This window comes from Nesoenas mayeri, assembly GCF_963082525.1.
Source record: "Nesoenas mayeri genome assembly, chromosome: 3".
Classification (NCBI taxonomy): Eukaryota; Metazoa; Chordata; class Aves; order Columbiformes; family Columbidae; genus Nesoenas; species Nesoenas mayeri.
In genome coordinates, this window is record NC_137544.1 from 66,841,415 (window position 1) to 66,858,873 (window position 17,459).

The 17,459-nt window shown below is 37.3% G+C and overlaps 1 protein-coding gene across 1 annotated transcript in view; it reads right to left on the minus strand.

Annotated features, from left to right (window-relative positions):
- The window catches only part of ESR1 (estrogen receptor 1), a gene marked incomplete at its 3' end in the record, with an annotated part of 182,101 nt that overhangs the window by 101,154 nt on the left and 63,488 nt on the right, over positions 1-17,459 (minus strand). The window contains exon 2 of the mRNA XM_080341081.1: positions 6,332-6,836. Coding sequence (XP_080197207.1) covers positions 6,332-6,759 — 428 coding nt within the window. The 5' untranslated portion in view covers positions 6,760-6,836. The remainder of the gene's footprint in view (positions 1-6,331; positions 6,837-17,459) is intronic.

A 17,459-nucleotide genomic window follows, 5' to 3' on the forward strand; every position in this document is an offset into this window, starting at 1 on the left:
GTTAAAATAAAACAGCCAGATGATTCCTGAATCCAGTATTGTTATCAATATCTTGTCAAGGAAGAATATTATCTCTCAGATTTTTTATTGTCTTGACTGTAACAAGCATCACTGTAAGTATGTGACAAACTAAATCTGGCAAACAGTATCTCACATGTACATAGTCTTGCAACAGAAGAAGAAATATTTTGATTCGGATGATGTAAGAATGCTCCCAGCAACTGGAATCTGGGCTTGGCAGAAAAGCAGAAATGCCTTGCCTTGCCCAGTGTCACACTGATCAGGGTTCCTCATGAGCTATGGCAAATTATGACCTCTTGTAGTTCACGGGAAAGGCCACACAAATACATAGGGACAGCGTGCAGCTTCAAATGTGACTTCTCTCTGTCCAGTAAATTTTACAAACAACATCCATAAAAAACGCAGTGAAAGCAACACTTTAAATGAGAGTGTTGAAGGATTCTATATTTCCACTCTAAGCTCAGTTCTGATGCCCAAATACATAAGAGAAAACTCCCTTCAGACTGATCAGGGAGCTCATGATTACTTTTAGTGTTTCACTAGCAACAGTATCAACTTATCAAAATTACCAAAATCTCAGTTTGCTAGAAGCAGACACACTTTAGTTGCAGGAGTCTTCTCCTCAGTGTTTGTTTGGAGCTGTGCCTTAGCTCTGGTCAGGCTTTTTTGTTGGTTAAATAAAAAATGCTGGCACTGGTTGCTCACTTTGCATTTGCTGAAGGAACTAGTGCCAGCAACTAATGCTTTCCCTATCAGAGCAGATACGGCCAGCAGTGTCTGTTGTTTCATTAGCCTCAGGGCAAGACTGATCAAGGCCAATGACACACAGTCAATTCCTCATCTTCCTCTCGACATATTGCAGTGCCTATCTGGAAGGAGATTGCAGATGGTGACTGCTTTGACACCTTAGAAACAGGAGACGTACAGATGGGATTAATTTCACGTGACTTTGGACATCAACAGGCATCCATCTTCATCCAGTAGATATCTGTACTAGAATGAGTCCCTTTAGCCATCTTTTATAGCATAGAAAGATAAACTTGCACTTTTAGAGCCTAATGCACATGGTCTTTTTCCATCAAGTACCTCAGAAACTGTGTGTTCACAATGCTTCTGTGTCTCCACAGACTAAGAAGGGCATCCATTTGAAGGTTTGATGCTGTTGTCCGTGTCACATGCCATTTGAAGTGTTTTAGGTGATGAAGCTCACGAACACCTACCTCCTACTCCAAAAGGCATAGCTACACAGTAGGTCCTGTGTCATATCTGCCAAACCTATCTGACCTGACAGCCTCTCAAATGGCACCAGATGCCTAAGGAGCAGAAAACTGAATAAAGACTGAGGTGTCCACATTTAACCAGATGAGCCCCATCCACTTGTTTTTATCCACAAGTTTTAAATCCACATGGAAAGGATTTGGTGCATGGAGCACTTCCTGGGCCTGTGGTTTATGCAAAAAATACATCTGTTAAAAAAGTGAACGAACTTTTCTTCAATAACAAAAAAACTTTGAAAAGGAAGCTCAGAGAGATCAAGTGAGATCCATCTCTCTGCTTTGCCAGAAAGTAAATAATGAAGATGCACAACAGCTCCTTTACCCCTTTCCACTACTGCCTGGCCTTATTCACGGGCATACACAGGCACAGAACACATGTACTCCTCAGCAATATGGGCTGATGACTTCATGGTGCAAGCACACATACAGCAGGAGCCACATCAGCACTTTCTCTAAGAAGAGCTGCAGAAACAGCAAAGCTGGTTTATACAAGTCCCTCATAATTGTAATGTGTGAGTATCTCAGAATATTTAACAGGTTTATCTTTAGAATATTTCCATGAACTAGGATAACTCCATGTTTTCTTGTCTCTTTCATTACAGTCATCTATTTCTGTATAGTTGTCAGAGATACCAGCAGAACCTCTGAAAACAGGAACACTCCTGGTGTTCAAGCAGCTGCCTGAGCACTCGAACTGTTCAAGAGAGGACCTCAGAACAGATTGATGTTTTAAAGAAAAATATACAACAAAATGTGCTACATTATATAGTACTTCTTCATGTTATGGAATCCCTTATAGTACATTAAAAAAAAAAAAAAAAATCTTTGAATTTTGCATTTATTCCAACATTCTTTTTATTTCAAAATTTGGAAAAATCCTCTTTGTTTAGAACCCAACATGAACAGCTAGAAACAGTCATAACAAATCAGGTGGAACCTCCCCCCATATTAGGTTAAGTAATTGTTTTTCAGACTGAAGCATTTATGAATTACAGAGGAAGGAGGATCAATCTACATTTTTATCTTTCTCAATTTAAGCAAGCACTAAATATTAAAGCTGTGATCGTATTGACTGGAACAGCAAGTTTAAAATGTTTCATTGTCAATTTCAGTATGATAATTGAGACTAAAGCTAAATAAATACTTTATTATATTAACCTAAACCCAGAGCCTGAGACACTAGAAGATACTCATAAACTAGCTACTAAAAGTGAGGGAGCAGTGAATGATTTTTTGACCGATATTTCTGTTTGTGCACTGATATGCTCTGCCTCTATTACCCACTACAGACTGACAGACAACCCCATCGTCAGGTAGCTGGGAGTCACAATTCATTTTTACATGGGTTTTGGCCAAATTTGGAAGCAGCTCTAAGCACAGGCTATGGATAGCCCGAAATGCAGGCATGATTTTACTTCAGATCTGAGAAGTGTAGACTCAGTGGGATGACACTGGAACCTCACACACTGCCAGAACAAAAAGGATTAATCTTTGCTGTTGCTTATAGGAATTTGCCGAGGTAAATCATCTACTGAAAGGCATCTTGGTTTTTCCATGAATGAAAAAAAACCTTGCCAAATAGCACAGGGAAATAAATGGAAATGGCCCGAACCCAAATTTAATAGTTAAGAACAAAAGAAATATTTTGTTTACCCTAATATCTATGAATACAGGATTTCCTGTAATAATAAACTACTAGTCAGCATTTAATTAAAAAAACAAACAAGAAAAAGAAACAGACATAAAAGTGATTGAGAAAAAGTACATGTTACATTCGAAGAGAATTAAAAACATAACTAGCGCTATGCCTTCTCCCTCTTGCTGGAAGATACTGACACTGTAAGATAAGGGAAAGGTATTTTAGTTTGGCTCCCTATAAAAACAGCCGCAAGGTCAGACATGAAAGGAGCCTATTTAGAGACAGCACAATTTGAACTAATTAAGTTCCTTCTCTTTTCTCAAATTCTGATGTCCCATGATGTAGGAACTCCAGAAAGAAGACGATTGGTATGTTTTTTGTATACTTTACAAAATGGTTCTTTTTTTATGTGTATTTTTATGGTCTTCAGCTAGATATAGGTCTGTCATTATCCTGCAGTAAGAGACAAAGCCTTTTGGAAAAGCAAACACAATTTGAAAGTAATCAAATATAACTTCAGAATTAATACACATGTGGCTATAGTCAGCATGATTTTTAATACTTATTAACAAAGCCAAATGACATTAGATGCTTTCCTTATCATATACAGTAAGTTTTGAGCTTTGTTACTGAAGATTTTTAACATTTTATCCAAGTATTCAGAGAATGTAATTTCAGCTCCATCCTATGATTATTTATTATCCTAGTTGTTTGTAGAACAGAATGCATTATTTGCATCTCCAATCCATAATATAATAGGATGATGCAATACAAATATTTCCATCTTACAAGCAAAACAGCACAATTCTTTTACACACAAAGGTAAATAAGGACTGCAGAGGAGTCCTTCTGGGTTTTAGGTAACATTACTTATTCTAGAAGCAGGCAGCCATATCGTAAACTGATCGTGATTCATTTTAAATTTTGTTAGGGCTTTTGGTTTAAGAATTTTTCCCTCCACCACTCCTACTGGTAGGTTGTTCCAGAAACACACCATTTTGGTAGCTGGACATCTTCTAATCTCCAATATCAATTTATTGCCAGTCTACACTGCCCCATGCCCTCTTTCCTCCCATAATCCAGTTGAAACCAATGAGATTAGCCAAATGAATAAAGCAAATTGGAAATTCACGCATTACAATATTTTTAAAGATCTTATTCTTAAACCCCATGATTAGATATTTAATTATTTCCCAGGCACTGAACACCTATTCAAATTATTTTCACAGACTATTGGCAATTGGATTTGTTCCAAAACACAAGAATAAAGACCCAATATTTAATGTTGTGTGGAGGAAAACATTGTAAATACAATCTTGCAAAAATCAAAAGAAGAAAAGCAATTACTTTATCATTTTAGTTCCAACAGTATTATGCACGTTAACAAAAGATAATCATAGCAAGCATGTTGATAAACATTTCTTATTACCATATAAGATATATTTTACAGAATTACAGTTGGAAGAGGCCATTCAATCATTTGTATAACACTGTATGCAGATAAACCACCTGCATATCAGATCAGAATTTCACTTAATTACAGCAACATTAAGGCCCATCAATTACATATTACTAAAACACATCTCCAAGGCAGCCACCCACCCTTGATCAGAAATGTCAGGAAATGAAGAATCCAGCACTGGCCTTACATATTTGCTCCAGTAGTTAAACTAAAAAGGTACATTAATTTTATTCTGAAGCGTCCCACCTCCAATCACTGTTTAAAAACAAACTGACATTATTTCCACAGTTTAACTTCTATTCCCAAGTGGTTCTTGCTTTTCATTGCTCCTGAAGTAAAATACCACAACTATAGTTCATTTTCTGCCTGTGTATTTCAATTTCACAAACCCACCACTCCACTGTTTACATATCTAAGGCCACTTACACACTTTTTGCCATAGGTTTGCACTGGATGTTAATGTAAAAAAACCCCACCACCTTTAATCTAGTACAAAGTGCAGTTTCAAGTCAGTGGTAATCATACAAGATCTTTACACTCTGACATGTAGCCACTCTTCGTAGAGGTATTGTGTTTGGTTGCAGTAAAAAGCATTTTGTTTGAACCAATTCATTTAACAGAACACTGTACTGGACAGTCTGACATAATCGTTGCCTGTCATTTCACCAGTCTTCAGTCCATCTTGTCCTCAAAAACGATTAATCATTTGTGAAAAGCACAATCACTTAATCTGTTTTTTTTACACTACATTCTGCTACCAGATTCTTACTCACGCTGGGTTAGACCATCTTTAAGTACATACAGTGTTGATCCCAGCAACATGTTATATTGTGCAAATGAGTCTGGCAGAGTCTGGTCCTTGACAAGGAAAGAATAAATTCCTTTTATTTTTTCAGAGTCATTAAATTTCTAGAAAATTCACCTGTATCTCCCAAACAAACAGATACAGACAGAATTTAGGAAAAACAAATACATCTAACTGTTCACTTTGCTTCACTGAAGCCCTGTATAATAAGCTGACGCAAAACTATGCTATTAACACTGCACAAACATTAACAGTGTGGGTATTGGTGTGTACGAATACATTTTCTTGTCAGCAACAGTTCTATCAATATTTCAACCATTTACTTCAGAAATTATGTAAATGTTTTCACAACTGACAATTTAAATCAAGGAAAATTATTCCCCCCTTCAAAGACAATTTTACCCCTCTATTTCAGACAACAACAACAAAAGCTTCTACTGAGGAATAAAAATTAAAAAAAACAAACAAACAAACAAACACCACAATTTTATATTTTGAAATGCAGCATACCAGATTTGTGGTTAGCATATATCACCCTTCAATGAAAAATGCAGTTTAATATGTACACAGCTCTTAAGAGAACTCATGAAGGTGGTCACTGACTGAAATACTGTCACAGAGTCAGCTCTAACAGTTTGATTAGGAAGGATATTGTGCTTCTGAACTACTTCCTACATAAGCTACTTCTCACACTGTAAAGGAAGCCAGAGGAGAAAAATACTACCAGCTAAGAGCTGAACAAACAACCATTCACACACAGAAATGTGTAATGGTGGAAGTCTTTTCAGTATACTTCAGACAGTGATTCTAATATATTGCAACAGGGAGGTAGTTTGCCATTCTTTAATCAGTTATGATTTCATGTCTTCCCAGGAAACACTTATACTCATTATCCCACTTGTTTCTGATTTATGTACAGTTTTCAAAATTTACAGCTTACGGCGAGCTGTGAATTACAGTCTTGTTTTATTCTATGGTATTTTTATGATCTAGATATAGTGGATGATTCAATTAAATCACATGGACCTTTACACAAAAAGAAAATATTAGGGCATAGAGATTTTCACATTCTAATTTTCTCAGTTCTTCAGCTTAAAGAAGAAAGAAAAAATATGTGTAGCATTTACCTGTAGAAGGCTGGAGGAGCAGCTTCCCTCATCCCAAAACTGCCTTGTTCATTTTCAAGGTAGTAGGGTACCTGTTGGCTGTGATGATGGATGAAGGGTGAGAGCTGGGGTGCCGTTTGCAAGAACACCACCGGGCTTGGTGGGACATTGTTCAGAGAGTGAAATCCTGCCAGACTGCTGGACCCAAAAGATTCAGAAGTGGGGGCATAACTGAGAGTAGTAGAGCTGTACACTGGAGCCGTAGTACCAAAATCGTAAGTGGCCCCTTCTGGGTAGTTAAAAACTCCTGTCTTGTTGCTCTCCACGTACATGTCGCTGAGCGATCTTTCCAGGGGAATCTTCAGCTGAGGTCTGCCCAGTGTCTCCAGTTCAGTGCCTTGAATCTGGTGCAGCAGGGTAACTCCAGAGGTTTTGGTGTGAAGGGTCATGGTCAGTGCTAGTGGCAGTGAGCAACAGACATATCTGCTTTTACTGTCAACAGCAAGATCGGCAGCTGGCAGTCCACCTAAAAAAAATACCAGAACCTATTCTGAGGCTCAGCAGAAATCATAATAAAGCAGCACTACACAGGTATTCTTCTAACCTCGGCAAGGAGGAGGATACAAACAAACGCAGAGTGAGCACTGAAAACGCACATTCTCTCTCTCCCTCCCTCCCTCTCTCTCCTTCTCTCTAACTTTTAGGAACTCCTCATCTGTGCTAATATGCATTATAAGGCGCTGGCCACGAGCCAGGAACTCTTGCCTTGTGCCGACGTTGGTTTAAACATCACTTCAGAAACAATTAGTTTTGGAGTTATACCAAATAATTGTCCCACTGAATGTTACTTCATTCTTACTAGTTGTTTAATTTTTTCACTTCAGGGTAGGCAGCGCTCCGCAGCAACTAACGGGAAAGGACACTTAAATCCAAGCAGGAAGAATAGTCCAGTGGTCAGGCAGATTACTGCCTTTTATTTCCTCAGCAGGCTCCAATCTATCTGTGCTTATCTGTCCTCCTGTTTGATTCATTTTCATGTTTGCTTGAAATATGTAATGTGTACATTGTAATGACCCTGGGTAGGACTATGCTGTAACTGAGATAGGGCAAAGCAGAATGTGTGTGTGTGTGTGTGTCTGTGCGCGCAAGGGTGTACATCTCTCTCTGTGTGTGTAAGCATGTGCATCTGTGTGTGTATGTGCATGTGTGTGTAACCAGGCTCAGTCAATAAAACCAAAATTAAAGGGTGCCTGATATCTATGTACAAGAAAAGGTTTATAACAAACTTTCATCAGTAATAGCAACTTGAAGTTACTAGAGTGTAAAAGTAACATTAAAAATGAAGGAAAAACTATAGATAAGCATAGAAATTTCTGTCTGCTTCTTTTTAGGTTATAAAATGATGAAAAAAAGCATAATTCAGACTTTGCCACAGGAAGATCCTAAAAGTTAGAAAAAAAAATATTTGATTGCATGACACATGAATTGAATACAGGACATTCCTTTTCCTAGTCTTGTGAACAAAAGGTCAGCAAACCTGAATTTTCAAATCATATTGGAAAACCAAGTAATCTAAAATAATCAAATTGGATCAGCTTTAAAATAAAGTGAAATGCCTCGCACAGTTATATTTAGGAAGAAAAATAAAAGAGAGAGAGAGAGAACATAATGAAAAGGTGTGGCATGCATGCTTTATCTTGCAATCTCATTCCATATAATTTTAACTTTGCACAAACCAGTTCTCCTGAACCAGCTAAATGAAAGCCTCCAGAAACTGTTTCAAGCTCTCTAGCTTTATTGCTGTGGTCTGTGCTTGTCAGTGAAATAGGTTAATGCCAACCCTAAATGCATTAATATATCGGCTCCGGTCAGTAAGCTCTGAATACCAGCAAAGCCTACACTATACTTAAACAACTCTACCGTTACTCGGCTCAACCCTCAAAAAAACCAAGAAACTGAAAAATTGATTTTGAAGGTCACTAATAGCTTCAAGAAAAGTTTACTTAAAACAGGTTTATTTTAGTAATAATACTATGTTTTCAGAACTTCTACTAAACCAGCCAAAGTTACTTATATTTGCAAGATTATTCTGAAACAATATACATTTGTACTTCGGCAGGCACACAACTAAGACAGCAGCACACACACAGATAATGTACTTGATAGATTTCCTCACCCACCCAGCCACCCTCTCTACCCCGTTCAAATTTCAGATTGTAGACTTTGATCAAAGAGATAAGCTTGTTTAAACAACAGTGGACTAAACATGTTCCCAGTTTAAAAAAAAAAAATAATAATGAGACAATCATACCCAGCAGTTCAGAAAGTCTTCTAAGAGTTATTACGAAAATATGCCAGACAGTGTGAGAGAAAAAAAAGAGTGTGTGTGCATGTTTGCATAGAGTGGGCGAACGTGTATCTGCAGAGCCTCACAAACCAGCGAGCAAGCACAGCTCTCAGCAGCCAGTCTCGGGGCTACACAGACTGAAATGAGTGGCAGTTATGAGTTTAAGGTCAGTCGCTCTCATGGATTTCATTTCGTGCTTCAGTAATACACAGGAAAAGCATTATCTCGTATTAAACCGCATAATCTGAGAATCATTGTGAACCTGCCTGTCGTAAGAAGTATTCGCGTCTATATCGTGCTACAATATGGACTTTAAACTTTTATTTAAAGCATTATCCAAGGTGTACACTATTTTAAAATCACTACACTGACAGGTAATAAAATGCTCCGGCATAAAAGCTATGCAAGAAGACAGAAGATGTAAGTGTGCACACAGAGAGTTGACTTCTCAGTTCATCCTGTACAGCCTCAGTGCTCCTTACTTGCAGTTTTTAAAAACCTCATTAATTATTTTGGGAGGGTATTATATTTTTAGGGAGAGAAATATTTTAAATTTCCACCATATGCAAATAGCATTAAAACACACAGTCAGGTTAAGTAAAAGCACTATCACTTGTGTTCCATACCATTTACACTAGGGACACTATGAGCAGCTTTTCACAAGCCTGAGTGGAAAGTCACAGTCCTGCACCCTCTGTGGGCTCAGCAATAGATAGGTGCCATTATCCCTGCAGCACATGGCCTGGTACACATTTCAGAAGAAATAATGTGAGTGCCACCAACAAGGTCTTAGAGGTTGGCTGGTGATCCCTGTGAGAGTATCCCGTAATGTTTGGCTCACTCTTTCTGCGGAAGGAGAACAAGAGAGCAAGGGTGAGGCTGGGGTGGGGCAGTTAGTCAATCTCAATCCCAGGAAGAAAGTGAATTTTTTATTTGTGTATACTACATAAAATCAATTTTTGATTCTGCACACTACGTGTGGGATTTTTAGTTACCAAAAAAAAAAAAAAAAAAGCTGTGAAATGCACCAGATTATCAGAGGGAGTTATTTTTCTTGTCTTGACTATCCTGCTTGCTCCAAAGTAACACATACTGCAGATTCACTCCGCTTTGGAGACGGCGTTAGGTGCCTCTGCTTGTGAGCTCACCCCCCAGAGAAACGATACCTAAGTTTCTAAAAGCTGGTCTTTGTGCTTAAAGGCCAGAACCTAGTCCACCAACCAGTTTTATTACTCTGATCTATTACATGTCAGATTCTGCATGTTATGAGCACAGTATGGAAATGTGTGGATATAGCAATAATATCTGTTAGTTTTTACCAGTGGACATGAAGTCTATGCAAAAACTTGGTTTCGCTAAATACCACTTCATGTATGCCTTTAAAAATATGCACATCTTATACAAAAGGGCCTGCACCAAAACCAGGACAACCATGTATTTTTAAGAAAATCACACATAGTAATGACAGACAGTAAATAAAAACGTGTTTTGGCTCCAGCATGTTCATTTCCAGTGCCAGAAGCAAACTAAGAAGTGTTCAAAAATACTTAGAAAATGGGAAATCTACCTTTTCAGATATGGTAATTTCTCCACTAATGTGTATTCAACTGCAACCAAGCTGGCCTACATATTTCTCTCATCTTAAAGGCCTAATATTGTTTTGGAGTTACCAAGCATATACTACACGAGGAAGAAATCTATCCCAGCCCTCCTCAGACATCCATAAAAATAGAGAGAAACTGGTTCTACAAAGTCTGAAGATCTGCTAAATTTATATCAGGTATAGATTGTTTATTGACTGTATTTCTGAAGTTGGAAAATATATAAATAATAACACTGGTTTTGATCCATCTAGATTTATGGATGTATGATATGTATCCATATGCTAAAATAGGGAAGAAACAGGAAGGAAAGGAAGAATGGCAATTAATACTGAAGAAACTGGAGAGGACAGTCCACTATGACTGAAGATTACTTCAGACATGTTGACAAGGAAGGTCAAAGCAGAAATTGCTTCTTCATACACAGTGATTTTTAGGGACACTGAGTCAGGGATGAGTTTCTGAAACACTGAACGTTTAGACACTATCCTTCTCATGGAAATGAGAAACTAATAGATTAAGTGAATGGAAGTGACCAATTAAATCCTATGTTCCCCTTTTTAAAATTGCAACCTTTCTATTTTCATTTTCTAGATATGCCGTCGTTCCAATGTCCAACTCAGATTTTCCAGAGTAAGGAATTTACGCTAAATTACACTAGTAAAATACTGAATGTAGTAACATTAAAAGTAAATCACATTTCTGTTGCTCTGTGGTTTAATTAACATTATTTGCAGCTGAGGTATATTTAGGTATGTTTCTAAAAGCAAATTATGCTTGTTTCAATCCATTGATGAACAGTGTGTTTCTAATTTCTACATTTAATTTCTACATTTCTGTCTCTTTTTTGGGGGGTGAAAAACAGCTAGAGTGATCAGACTAAACTACCAGATCCATGCATAGTGCAGTTTGGCTCAGTTGGACTATCAGTTCAAAACCTTTAACAGCTACAAACAGAAGGGTACTGAATCAAATTCAGGATTCTTACCATAACAGACAACATGAACATATTTTCACTTCAAAACTGGAAAACATCTTTAAAAAAATAAGAGTAGTAGCCTCCTTCCACTGATTGCAAATAGTGGGGTACCAGCAAAATGGACTCAGAAACATAAAAAAAAAAGGAATAGACAACGAAAATTATAGGAAATATTACTCTAACTTATCTAAATAACTAAAAGAAAGTTTTGGGGTTTCCAGTGCCACAGGAATTTTCTGTTAACTAAAAGTCTTGAAAGCTAGCTGGGAATGGTTAAAAAAAAACCAGTTTATAGAAAAAAAATTGAAGGAAGAAACAACTGGACAGATTCTTGGTTCTGGAGAAGATAAAATAGCAGATTGAGGGAAAAGGAGATGAAAGTAAACACACTACACAAAGACTATTCAAATTATAGGAATCTTTAAAGATAGAAAAACTCCTAATCCTACAATGAGCTTTTTTCAGCACTAGTTTTAGTAAGTATTCCAACAAAAATGGTAAACTTAGAACATATACTATAAATTTTCCATAAACCTGCTGACAGTGAGAGACCATAAACTTCGTCGCTTTGGTTCCACAGCTATAAAGATAGAGACTTTTTTTAGCTGCTGCAATTAAAGAAGAATCTATTGCACATAACAGGAGGAACATTATGTTTTTCCAAGATTCCACTGTAACATTACACAGAAATTATGTTGTGTTTAGTCCAGTGAGGAAACTCCTCAAGATAGACAGCTGGAGAACAGCACCATCTACCCCACTGCTTTATAAATCTCTGAAAAAAAAAGAAAAAAAAAAAATCTTAAAGCCCTTGATACCACTAGGCTAAGCACGAGATATGCTTAAAAATTCCTTAGGCTCTTAGTAGAGATAAGCGCTTCACCCTGTTATTGAGAGTTTTTAACATTTAAAGTTTTATAAGTTGATATGAAGATATATTCTTGTTTGGTTTTTTTGTTTCCCCCACCCCCAAATAACTTGCCAAAACCAGCCATGGCACCAAAAGGCTGGACCCAAGATTCTTAATTCCAGATTTATGTTTCAGGTTGGGTTTACTGTTGACAGGGAAGCTTCTGCTTTCACATGTCGAATGTAAGTAGAAAATCTGAGAACATTTGTTTAAAATAGTTCTTATTCCAAACAGGGAACTGTGGAATACTATTAGTCCACACATACATTTATTAATTTATAACATTTAAATGTATCTTTAGTTTTACCCATACTTTGTGTGAAAATATCTATGACATACTTTGAAATTATCTGTATAATCAAGAGAAAAAATCAGGCTGGGATATCAGCATGGCTTTGGGGAAAGTATTCTGATGCCTTAAATTTTAATATTTGATTTACAGCTGTTTCTGATACTATCAGATTTTATCCCTTTCAGGTGGAAATTTTGCATTTCAATTGTGAGGTCAGAGAGAAAAATTTGGAAGTATCTGTGCTAACTGGAAAGAAATTTTTGCTTTTCCATCCTTAAACATTTCTAGAAAAAAGAAACCCTTTTTGCAGTAGCAGATTAGGAGTTTGGTGCAGGAACTTTGAATCTGGCAAGGAGCTGAAACTGTGTGTCACAAAACTGCCTTTCTGAAACTCCATCCACATTTGGCCAATATTTCAATGCTAGAAAAACTGGAAATTATTAAGCGTTAAGATTTCTAAAAGCTCTCTCTTGACTGACGCTGCTCTCTCAGATCCTAGTCCTGACTAGACTGGGTACAAAGCTTCCCAAATGAGTGAATGACATACTACCATCCAGTCTAGTATAGATACAGAAAGTTCTCCCCTTTCATTGCTCTTCTGGGGCAGAGTAAGAGTCTGGGATTAAATGCAGATTATTGCGTCAACTGAAATACTAAATTTCAGTCCCCAGATGTACAGACTGAATTTCCTGACATCAAAATGGGGCACCATCTGCTTTTTCAATTTGACATTAGAAAAAAACATGTAGAAATGTACCCTTTCATGAAGGAGTAGCAGAAATACGGTAATATAACTAGCTTGTGCATTTTTCAATCTTTCAATCTCTAAGATGGGAGAGGATAAGACTAAATAATTGTGCCCAACTCATACAGAATAAATGACTTACTACATACATAAAATGGGCCAAAATACCTGAGTACTCTGGACAAACTCAAAAGTTATTAGCAAATACTGATGTTTCATAGAGTTAGCAGATGTTTTCACCGAGGCACAAAAACAGAAGAAAAAAAGATGTTTCTCTGCTTTCCTATACAAAATGTTAACCACTTATGAACAAAGACGTTCACTGGTAGAAAAGCAATGATACTATCATTTCAAATTAAGCAACATTCCATGCTTAATCACAAACACAACATCTTAACAGATCAGTTCTCATGGATCTAGCTTCACACAAGAATGAGCTCCAAAATGCAAAACCGTAGCTTAGCATCCCATGTCCATGTTAATTTGTTGTGTTTATATCAAAGACAAATTCAATGGAGTGATTGATCACCATGAGTTAGCATTCTGAAAATGGCCCAGCAAGAAAACTTGGAAAGTTTTCAGAAGGAAGACAGCTTTGTATCTATTGAGATTATCTTAAGGGTGAGCTGTCTTCAAAATGATCAATTATCATGCCTGAGTTCCCAAAAATAGTCAGAAATGAGCCACACACCCCATTTATATGGGGATATTAACAAAACTGATGAGTTTTTGTTATGAGATTCAAGATGTGAAAGCTGAGCACAAAATTTCAGCATTGCCCAGCAAGGTAAGACAACTGTTGTACAACTTACTTCTAGTTGCCAGAGGACAGTTTGAGAAAACAAGTGCTGAAACAACCTCCTTAAATCTGGGAGTAGGATACCTTGGAGGAGAGATATGGGAATGGTATGGTTAAAGAGAGAGTATCTGAATGAAACTAAATGACTGAATGACTAAATAAGACTGCTTATAAAAGCAAGCCTGCTTCCCCAACCTGACAGCATAAGCTTTGCACAAGAACTGACACTTTAGGCGAGGGTTAAATGTGTGTCTTAACTAGAAGAGAACATGAAGAATCCTCTCAGATACCGTTGTAAATTTGTAACTGTGATACCTGTATTTCCATATTTGTAAATTCTTTATTTAGTCTAACCTTAAAGTACCCTGGGGTGATTTCAGGCTAACTGGCACACACTCTAGTAACACCATCCCTATAGAAGAGTAAATCTTTAAACTGATGAAGTACCATTAGTATAACACACAGTATAACACAGTTGTTCAGATCACTTAAAAGACAGGTTGTACCTCTGTTGAAGTACACAAACCAATGTGAATGTTAGTAATACAGGAATCTCTGTGGAAAGAGCACCTTCTAGATATCAGGATTAGTGCAAAAAAAAAAAAAAAAAAATCACCTTTTGACATGGAAGAATGGCAGAGGACATAGAATACACACAAACATTTTTCTCTCCCCTGCATTTGTACCCACTCCTTTGCCCAGCATCTTCCACTGATTTGGCAGGTTTGCCTCCATTTGCTAATCAGTCATATTTCATAAATAATTAGCCTAATTAGCCACATTTACAGTAGTATTTCTCAAGACTAATTTTCCTGCCAAATGCTTGACTCCGTACTGAACAAAAAGAGCCTCTAAGACTTCAAGTTTAAACATGCATGCAAATGCTCTTGTGCAAGTGGACCCATGGACATGCAAAAAATGTACAATGACATTCTCCTCAGGTAAACTCAGCTCTCTTCTCTCAAATGCTGCAGTATAAAACTACTTTTTTTCATAACTCTTGCTGTAGTTTTGGGTTACACTGTCACTGATTCCTAAAAAAGGTCCAGCTCTATGTTTTCAAAAGACACATTTGCTAAGAGATTAAGAACTAAAGAGAAACACAAATGCCTGGCCTTTTTATAATTTTCACACTTGAAGAAACCTCAAATTAGGCCTATCAATGTGAGACTTCCTGTTACCCTTACTTCCTTTTGGCTTTCCCAAATATGAGAAGCAAGTTCAGAGGCCCCAGACTGGTCAGGATATTTAAGCACAGCCTCAGGTAACAGGGCATGCTCAAATTGTAGCAAAAAAAGTCTCAGGGAGACTTTATTGCTATCTACAACCATGTGATCAGAGAATACAGAAAATACAGGGCCAGACTCTTCTTGGAGGTGCCCAACAAAAGTTGAAGAGGCAACAGAACAGAAGTTGGACTATGAGATATTCTGATTAGATATTAAGTAAAAATGTTTACCATGAGAGTGATCAAATACTGGAACAGGCTGTACAGAGATGATTGGAACTCCCTGTCCTTTGAGGATGAGACTCAACCTTGAGTTCAAGACTCAATGGGAGAGATCCCTGAGTAACATGATCAAAAAATACCTTATTTGAGCTGTGGTTTGTACTAGATGTCATCTTGACATCCCTTCCAATTTATTGTATGCATTTAATACACAGATCTGAAACAAAATAATCAGAAGATTTTAATTACTTCAATAATGGTCTGTTTCTCCATTCTCCACAGATACTGGATTTCAAGATCCCATTTAATGGTTTCAAACCTTCTGCTGCTCTTTGATCAAAACATGCCTTTTTTAAATTGGTCTGCTATTTTTCCCTAAATTAGATAGGAATTAAGGAAGCTCCATGGGAAAATTCACTCTTCCTCTCAATTAATCTACTCACTGGCTTGATTAATAAATTAGAGTCTCAGTTCCCTATCATAATATAAGTTAGGAGGGGAATAAAAAAAATGTATTAGCCTCACTGTACCTTCTTAGCATTTCTGTAAACTGCTCCAGTCATTATCCAAAAAACCTTTGCTGCCCCTTGAACACCCACCAAGATCAAGGCAGTAAGTAGTCAGCCACCTTTTGTGGCTTCCACAAAACAAAACCAGCTGCTCCTTTTAATAGATGTGACTGCCTCCATCAAAAGACTCATTCTGAAGTGTCATTCCATGGGTCCTGTTCCCTCTGCCAATGTTTTTCTATGAATACATATGATGCAAGGACATCTACAATAAAGTGATCAGAGTGTACAAGTGCTTGGAAGGTAGAGCCTAACTCCAAAGCAGAGGACCATGCAGAATCCATCTTATGGTATGACCTAGTTTTCTTCACTCTATTTCTCTCCAGTAACGGTATTAAAATGTACTACATTTTAACACTTCACACATTCACATTTCCTTCCTAGAAGGTGATCCTCCAATTGAAAGATCCTTGTGGTAAGGTTGACCCTATCACCTCAAGAAGCTATACTTCTTGTGACTGTGAGACCAAGATTAGTCTTCATTGAAACGGCTTGGAAAAGTATTGGTGCTTCAACATTCCATTCTTGTCTACCAGGAGTATTTGGGCTCAGCTACTAGTAGCAGAAGTCCCTAATTTTCTGGGCATCTTCAGAGAACTGGATTTGCGTTAGTTATTCTACTAATCACTGTCAATCAATCACCTCTGCTATTGCAAGCATGGCTACATGTACCTGTGAATAACCTGCAGCCAGCACATCAAGTCCTCTTGTGCACTTTAGCTTCTCTTTATCCATTGGACTGTTGCCAGTGCCACACAAGGAAGGTGTGTCAATTTACTTCTGGGCCTGCTCTCACAAAACTCAAGTCTAAAATGAGAAGTCCACAAAGGGTATCAGTTGTTGAACTAATCAGTGTTGATATACCATATTCTGTATTCTCTCCTTGATGTCAAGAACTGGCTTGTTATTGCCACCACCAGTTCAGCAACAACTACAGCCACATCTGAGTGACTTATTGCTGCCACTGATCATCGATCTGGCACACTTTCTAGAAAAGCATGGTCAGGCAGCCAATGTTAAGTAAAAATAGTCATGTTCAGCAGGAACGATACTGGCTGCAGTTATCCTCTGGAGATCCCAAGTGAAATAGCAAATTCAATATTCTAGATAGAAAAAGTGTTGTAGATACAGAGAAAGATGTTGTGAGTTAATAATTCATTAGGCCTTCGTAACTGGGAGCTGTAACTTCTGTTCTGGTGTACTTTTAAAAATTCCCAATAAGAAATTAACAAAATATTTCTAATTCTAACAAAAAATCAGCACTTTTAGATGAGAAGTCTCACTAAGAGATTCCCTCAGAAGGTATTATTCCATTTCAGTAGCAGTAAGATGCGTTTTGAAGCTAATTAGCAGCTTCTTCCATAACTGTTACAGTAAAGACATGCAGGACCAGGAAGATTTTGAAATTAATCCTTAAAAGACATTTTAAGATTATTTTTGCATTTTTTATTTGATTT